General features: G+C 40.6%; 1 protein-coding gene across 1 annotated transcript in view; it reads left to right on the top strand.

Moving 5' to 3' along the window:
• The window catches only part of pik3c2b (phosphatidylinositol-4-phosphate 3-kinase, catalytic subunit type 2 beta), a 126,592-nt gene that overhangs the window by 69,978 nt on the left and 47,644 nt on the right, over positions 1–8,970 (top strand). Inside the window, exon 4 of the mRNA XM_048611807.1 lies at positions 2,718–2,860. Within this exon, the coding sequence (XP_048467764.1) occupies positions 2,718–2,860 (143 nt within the window). The remainder of the gene's footprint in view (positions 1–2,717; positions 2,861–8,970) is intronic.

Genomic DNA, 8,970 nt, shown 5'->3' on the forward strand with positions numbered 1-8,970 from the left:
GCTAAACTTGATCAAATTAAGGGCTTGAACAAAAAGAACTTGGTTGGCAACTCAAGAGCCTGAAGTGTAAGAACCTGAAGCAGCTGTATTGAAAGAGTTCTCACTGTGAGCAAAATGCAGACTGGGATATGAATACATTAATGATGATGTTATAAATGATGGTCCTCTGACATTAGCAGAGTGGAATGAAGCATGTGGTCTAGAGTCAAAGAGGCACAGACTGGAGACACTGTACCAGAGAGCTGTATTCAGTATACTGTACATTGTCGTGTAAATGAAGGGTTTACAGGATTACTGGGAGTGAGAGGGTTAAGGATAAGATAGGGAATCAGAGCAGTAGCAGTCTAGCAAAACCGTCTCCAAGAGAGCATAACAGATGCCCAATACCCAAGGAGACCCAGGGACAATAATTGAAGTTCCTGCAAGTGGAGTTCAGTATGTGCAGCAATAGAGCTTCACCTGTTCTGTGCGGATGGCCTGGAATGTGACAAGGATCTTCATGCAAAGCTATTCTCACTTTCCACATATTTCTGTTTAGAGTGTGCATATCAAACACATTGAGGAAATAATGCAAAATACTGTTTTGTTTGAACATACCCAAGCCACTAAAATTACAGAGAAATCATCTAAATAATTCGTCCAAAATGCTGCCACGTATTTATTTAAGTAATGTTCTTGTTAGGATATATAGCTCAGGAAGTTCACCTTTTTATTTTTTAATTTCTGCCATTCTCTCTCTCTCTCTCTCTCTCTGAAGTTAACAAGTGAGAATGTATACAGCCCCGTGGGAAATATGATGCTTCCAGGACTCACTCTGGAAGCCATTCTACCTAAATATGCATGTGCATGAGCAGTGAGCATTGGCAGGCTATGGGAGATAACCACAGCTGAGCCAAACCCTGTTTTCACCTTCACTCTACAGACACACATGTTTTATGCATTAGATTGTAATCGGGAACCTGATACATAATCTTGAGCAAATTACAGAGACCTGTTGTGTGGTGTTTTGGCAAACTGAGAGCAGAGAACGATTTAACCCAGGAGAGTTCGTGGTCATTGGAGATCAGTAATTGTTTTCTTGCATCTAGCAATTAGCCTCCTTTACAATAGCTGTTTTTATTCTTAAATCATGAACATTCCCAATTTTAATTGCACCACCATTCATGGTTGGCCTTCAGCTGCCTAGGTCCTTAGCTTTGTGTTTCATCCAAGTTCTGGAGATGTTGGTCTCTGGCATCAGTTGGGAATTCCTGTTCTGCTTCCATAATTCCAGCAGACAGCCTGCTGGCAGGGAGTCAGATGCCAAATCGGCATACCATCTGCTGGGCTTTCTGAAAAGGTAGGCAGCAGGCTGTTCTCCTCTAAAATCTTCCCATTTTCAGATTTGAAGCGAAAACAAGAAAAAGATTCCACCCTGAGTTATGAAATGAATGATGTCTGCTGAAGGAAACAGAATATCCCATGCGTTATCCCAATTCACAAATCAGAAGCCGGTGTTCTGTTTTTTTTAAACTAAATCCTTTAAGGAAATATGGGGAAAAGTAATCTTAGCCAAACTGGAAATAGGAATGAGAAAAAATATTGGAAATCTTCAAGACCAGGTGTACAGCCCTAGAAGTCATCAATTGATTAGCCAGGGTTTGGGGGGTGGGGGGCAGAGCGGAATATGCCAGTATCGATAGACAAGAAAGAGTTTGAAAATACTTTTGAGTATTACACACCGACATGGATTTATTCCCTGTATTTATGATCCAGTGAGCATCAGAGATACAGAATTTTTCCAAATCCAAAATAATTCTTCAAATAAAGCAGTGGTGATCAAATGTAGCACATTTATGCACAAAAGTGGGAAGGGGTTGGGGGGCTGTTGGACATTTTGGCTCATTGTATCTGTGAAGGAGTCTTCCACTAGTCTCATGCCCCTGCACTTGCCCTTCAAATTTTTTCTTTTCAAATACATATCCAATTCCCTTTACAAAGTTACTCTTGAATCCACCTTGCCACTCTTTCAGGCTGTGCGTTTTAGATCTTAACTGCTTGCTGCATAATGAATTATTTCCTCATATCCCAGCTGGTTCCTTAATTATCTCAAATCCATGCCCTCTGGTTACCACCCGACCTGCTAATGCTGATAGAATAGATACAGAAAAGTGCGATCAAAATCCTTGATAATTTTGAACACTAGGTATTTAGAAAGAATTTAATAAGGTGCTTCATGACAAAGAATTTCTTGCTTTTTCTGTTCAAAACCTTGTAATAATGGATACCAAGTAGCGTTTTTATAAGCTTGCGTTTGAAAAGCACTTTGTTGTTTTCTCAAGGCATCCCAACACATCTCACAGCTAACGAATGACTTTTAAAGTGCAGCCATTGTTGTTGTGCAAGCAAATACAGCAGTCAGTACGGTGAGGAGAATGATAATTGAAGCCTTGTTTTGCCACCAGCTGTATGTCAAGTCACATTGGACCATTATCCACTTCACATAAGGCCATTGAACAGATGCTTTTATATTAAGGCACCATTCATATTGTGCTGTATAAGAATGGAGGTATTTACTTGGTTGTTTCCAGCTCATAAATTTCTGTATTTTGCAGCAATTTGACTCTGACTCGAATTGAGCTAATGAGAGAGATTCATTGCTTCATCACTTTTCTAGTATGAGGAAAAGAAATGTTTTGTCATTTTGTAAGGGGCTCCTTTCCTCTCTTTATCTCTAGATTGACTTTCCTTCTTCTGCGTTTGATGTCAAGTTCATAACTCCTCCTCCAGCAGAATTCAGTCCCAAGTATGACTTCAGTAGCCTGGATGATACATCAAGGAAACGACTGAAGGAAGTGATGCAGAAGAAGTCACTCTTCTGGTAAGAGCATTGTTATGATAATACTGATGACTATTGGTATTCTGTGAGGAAATGGAAGAGCAGCTGTTGGTGGTAGGCCATGCCAAAACCCTACTTGGAACTTTCAAGAGTATTAGATCCAACACATTTCAAATGCTAGGACATTCCCAAATATTCATCTGTTGGTCTCCTCCAAATATTTCCAGTTAACGCCTATAATGCGCTTGTAACACTTCCACTTGCATTCAATCATTGTCACGCTGTTGTGAATTTCCAATCTGTTTTAAGATCACTTTAGTTTGGTTCAAATCAGGTTCATCTTTTCTTTCTTGGGGTAATCTGAAACTTGCTGATGCACGAAAGAGTTTGTTTTTAAAAAGGCCCTGACTCCCTCAATTCAGCTCAAAGTCTTGGGATCATTCAGCAGGTTGGGCAACAGTGGTGGAACAATTAAAACAAAATTTCAGGCAGGTAACCTTTCATCAGACCTGGAAAACGTGAGTGATTTAACTAGGATTTTTGAGCAATTCCAGAGCCAGCAACAGGGATTGAGATTGAAGAGGACTGGTAGAAAAATTAACGGGAAATTCTGGGGAAAGGTGGAGGGCACACTGATTAGAATAGCAAAAGGGATTATGGTGCGAGGCAAAAGAGGCAAGTAAAGAAACAAAGTATGAGGGTTTGCAATGATGCAAGTTTTTACAGCAGAACCATTATCAACACAATCAATCTGAGAAAATGGAAACAGTGCTAATGATATAAACTAGATCTTCATATTGAAGCTGAAGGTTATAAAGTTCTCAGTGTATGCCGTTCTCACAGCTTGTCTTGGGCTGCTTTGGCACAGTATAGAAGACTGAGCATAGGTTGTCTTGGGAGTGGGCTAAGAATTAAGACAACAAACCACTGAAAGCTCAAGTTTGCACATCTGAATTAAATAGCAAAATTTTGTTTGTGTGCTCGTCAGTTTCTGCATCGCTTTGGGATGTGGAAGTGCCAGGCAGCAAGACTGAACAGCAGACAGCTTGAAATGAATGATAGCTACATAGATGAGACACAAGAACAGGGCACGAGCCCCAGAATGAAGTCACCACCTTCAGGACAAGGGACAAGAGGAGAAAATTGATGAGTTAAACTCCACTGTGTTTGAAACTAGCAAAATCAAGAGGATCATGGCCACCAATCTCATCAATGTGCCTCAGATGAAGGGCATTTGAAATACTAAATCTCGGAACTAACAATTGAAAGAGGGCTATCTTGCTGTTACATCTTTCAAGTTCTGAGAACATCCCAAAGCGTTTCACTGTCAATAAGTTCCTTTTTAAATGTTGTCACTGTTATTTTGCAGGCACAAGAGCAACCAATTTGCGAGCAGCAAATGAGATAAATTACCAAATAATCTTTAATGGTTGTGTTGGTTTGAGAGTTGAGTATTGATGGAAATGTGGAAAAACTATTGTTTTTCATCAAACAGCCCCATGAGACATTTGAAGTCCACCATGCTACCTCTATCTGAAATACCAGCCACAGCTACACCATCTATTCCTCCCCACTTGCTAAAAAGGCTTTTGAATAGAAAACAATCACAGCTGTGACCAGCAAAGGAAATGACAGGAAAGTGACCTTTTTCCTCGGGATATCTTATTTTGCTCTTGCCGTCACTTGCTTACAACAGGAAAGCATCCAGTAAAGACATAGTGCAGTTCTTGTTTTGTCTGTGTATGTGTCATGGACACAAGGAAAACCCGCCTTTGACTATTTCTTGTGTGTGCAGTATCCGACATCGCGTCACTTTATCAGCCAAGCACACAGTGTATTTTAATAAGTGTCTCCTACACAGCAGAGAGCACTGGTTACTGATTAAGAGTCAGAATCCATCTGGTTTGCTTTGTTCCTTCTCCCTCTCAGTCCTTTATTCTTAATGGTTTCTACTGCAGAAATAGGAAGAAGAGTGGGCCATTCAGCCCTTTGAGCCTGTTCTACTATTTCAGTAAGATCATGGCTGATGAGTGTCTTCACTTCATCCATACCCACTTTGTGTCTGTAACCTTCAAACCCTTTTCTAACAACAATCTTTCATGCTCCGTTCTTGCACACAACCCCTCACGGCAACAACTTTTGGGAGAGCAAATTCCGAATTTCCAGTATCCTTTCTGTAAAGAAGTGCTTCCTGGTATTACTGTTGAAAGGCCTAGCTCACATTTGTTTTTCTGATTTTATTTTATCAATCCTTTTAGTCATCTTAAACATGTCTATTAGATTGATGATAACCTTGCCTGTGTAAACTGGCCTCATAACTGTCAGAGGTAGGTTCTTTACTCAGAGAGTAGTAAGGGCGTGGAATGCCCTACCTGCAACAGTAGTAGACTCGCCAACTTTAAAGGTATTTAAATGGTCATTGGATAAACATATGGATGATAATGGAATAGTTTAGGTTAGATGGGCTTCAGATTGGTTTCACAGGTCGGCGCAACATCGAGGGCCAAAGGGCCTGTACTGTGCTGTAATGTTCTATAACCCTTTTAGTTATTTTTAATCAACTTCTTTGACACATCTGTAGGGCAGGAGCCTGGGTCTCTTGGCCAGAGGTAGGGACACTACCACCGCATCATAAGAGCTCCTTTTTTTCCCTAAAAGAAGAATTCTACCAGCTGCCGTAGTGGGATTTGAAGCTATGCCTCCAGAGCATTAATCTGGTTTATGAGTTCAGTGGCATTACCACTACACCTTCATCTCTGTGCTCGTAACCCTTTTATCCTCCATATCATTTTAATCCTGGATTAAATTGGTTAATTACAAACAGCAAGTGTGTACAACTCCACTCATCCATAGAGCGAAGTGATTATCCAATAAGGAGATGTTAGATGGGCTGAACCTGTACCTATTGGATTTAATTACTGATACATATACAAAATTCTGAGGAGACTTGACAGGATGGATATTGTAAAATGACTCTTCTTGTGGGGGACACCAGAAATATGAGGTACAGTTTATGAATAAAAGATCCCTTTTAGATGTAAATGAGTTCTTTTTTGTCTCAGAGAGTTGTTAATCTATAGAATTATCGTCCCCAGAAAATAGTGAAAGTTATGTCATTGAATTTATATAAGGCAGAGTTACATGGATCTTTGCTAGATAAAGGAGTCAAGGGTCATGAGGACAAAAATGAAAGTGGGATAGAAACCACAACCGGATCGCCTGCAATCTTATTAAATGATGGACCAGGTTTGATGGACCAAATAACCTAAACCCCCCCAAGTCATATGGTCCTATTCCAGAGATGTATTCATCCCTGAGCTTTTGTTGGTGGAATATCGTAACTATGTTTAATGTCCGGAACTACAGCTGACGGAAGTCCTGGAGTATTGACCAAGCTAATTTCATGCTCCACCCACTTCCTTTCCAACCACCCTGTCTCCTTTAACTCACTGCCTCAGTTCCACATCAGCCAAATTCACATTTACCCCATCCACAAATGTGGCAGGTGGGGGCACGCATTGGAAAATAACATTACCACACATAACTAGTCAGCTTTCTGTAATATGATTCGCTTCCATCACAATACATTCCATACTTCAATTCCAAATATCTGGGCATAATTTCTAATTAACTAAAGGTACATTGCCCACACCATCCATCTTGACACAAATTACAGGCTACTTTATACATTGGAGTCACTATTGTTACAGGCTCCATAACCCATTGATACATTGTCCGCCATACCCAAAGTGCCAACTGTGGTATTTCTTGTCTGATCTACAGTTGTACATTTAAATTCCTGTTTGCACAGAGCTATGTTAGTTGATAAGCATGCACATCCTAAGTCAACCAAGCTTATCATAGAAACATTTCATCTGTTTGTTTTTATTTAAAGAAAGAAATCCTAAACTTTTATTAAGTCCTCAATGACATTATTGTGGCTATGAGGTATTTGTCCCTGTACAACCTAATTTGCACAGATATTGAATGTGATGAATTGCAATAAAGATAACGGATGCAATGCGTTGTGCATTGTGCAACTTGTCACAGTGCTAGCACTGATTGGCGTGTGCCTTAGCTGCCCAAGCCCTATCCTCCCCAAACCGCCCTCATTCTCTTACTCCTCCTTTAAGATGCTCTTTCAAACTTAACTTTTAGACCAAGTTTTGATCACCTGTGTCTTTAAATGTTAAGTTTTGTTTGCTAACGTTGCTGTAAACATTTAGGACATTTTACTATTTTAAATGAGTCTTATAAATGCAGATTGTTGTTATTGGTAAGGGTGGTATGATTTACAGTGAACAGAGGTGTTGTGCTCTGGGTAAATTAGTGAGAATCAGGACCTGACGGGTATTTGATGGGGTAAATAAAGGGAATCAGTTTCAGTGGCAGAAGGGTCAGTAACCAGAGGGCACGGATTTAAGATTGTCGAAAAAAGAATACAATTTTGTTCAGCAAGTTGTGATGTTCTGGAACACTATTTGAAAGGATGTTGGAAGCAACATTCAGCAGCAACTTTCCACGGGGTTCCTATACAAACCTGAAAAGGGGGATAATATCAACTATTTGGATATGGAAGAAGGGGTGTAGGCTTTACCAAGTAGTTCTTGAAGCCAGCATGATTACGATAGGCAAAATGTCTCCTTTCAGTGCTGCACCAGTTTGAAGATATCTCTGAGGAACTGTAGGGGCTGAAGTGGCCTTTAACAGGTAAAACTGTTAGGCAGAGAAAAGCTAGTCAGTCAATCCAGCGATTGATCATAAAACACTTTCTGGCACTTAGCCTTCCCACAGCAATGTAATACTATAGGAAGAGTAAGGTATAAAAGACCCGGGGACTCAAATCAGATTCCTCTCTGTTTCCCCTGCATCACAAGATCAAAACCTGTCTGTGAGATCACATGGACAAAGTATTGTCCATAAAGACACTTGCCGCCTTTAGGGCAATAAGGAACTATAGCATTGAGGTAATATTACTGGTCCCACAGCTGGACTAAACTCTAAAAGCATGAGTTTAAATCCTACCACTGCAGATGGGGAAATGTAAATTCAATTAGTTAATCTGAAATAAAAGGCTAGTCTCAATAATAAATATATCTCATTAACTGATTTTTGTAAAAACCCATCTGGTTCACTGTCCTATATGGAATGAAATTAGCCACCCTCAGCTATATGTGACTTCAGATCTACAGTAATGTTAACTGTTAATTGCTGTCTGAAATAGCATAGCAATCTAGTCAGTTGTATATACAGCAATAGAAATCATTATCAATGTAGCTACACACCACATGGACTGCAGTGGTTCAAGAAGACAGCTCACCACCACCTTCTTGAGGACAATTTGGGATGGGTAATAAATGCTGTCCTGTGTGAAGTGTTCACATTGTAAGATCAAAGTCTAAAAGAAATTCTCTGCCCTAGTCAAAAGCTGGTCACTTCCCTCTTGAAGGCATGGCATGACCCAGCCTGAGGAACCATACAAAAAATTGTTTTCAAATTTGCTTCATCTGGATGAGAACAGACCAACTCAGTCATTCTATGGATGAATGAATCTATTAAAAATGACATGAAAGGACTTCTGCAGAGAGCCTAATGTATGCCCTCCAGAAAAGCAGATTGTCAGATTTAAACTGTTGAGGTCATGCTTTAAACCTTTGCTCACTGCAGAGATTTTGTCTTTTTTATTTTTCTTCTTTGTTTCACAATCTGATTACTCAGAGAAATCGTTATGTTTCATATTCCCTTTCCTGAGAGCAACTATCCACTGTTCTCCCCTTCCTTCATTTTTGTGTCCAGTTCCTGATATAGTACAAGGTGTAGAGCTGGATGAACACAGCAGGCCAAGCAGCATCAGAGGAGCAGGAAGCTGACGTTTCGGGCCTAGACCCTTCTTCAGAAATGGGGGAGGGGAAGGGGGTTCTGAAATAAATAGGGAGAGAGGGGGAGGCGGATAGAAGATGGATAGAGGAGAAGATAGGTGGAGAGGAGACAGACAGGTCAAAGAGGCGGGGATGGAGCCAGTAAAGGTGAGTGTAGGTGGGGAGTTAGGGCGGAGATAGGTTAGTCCAGGGACGACGGACAGGTCAAGGGGGCGGGATGAGGTTAGTAGGTAGGAGATAGGGGTGCGGCTTGAGGTGGGAGGAGGGGATAGG

The sequence above is a fragment of the Rhincodon typus genome, chromosome 25 (genome assembly GCF_021869965.1).
Source record: "Rhincodon typus isolate 14 chromosome 25, sRhiTyp1.1, whole genome shotgun sequence".
NCBI classification, from domain to species: Eukaryota; Metazoa; Chordata; class Chondrichthyes; order Orectolobiformes; family Rhincodontidae; genus Rhincodon; species Rhincodon typus.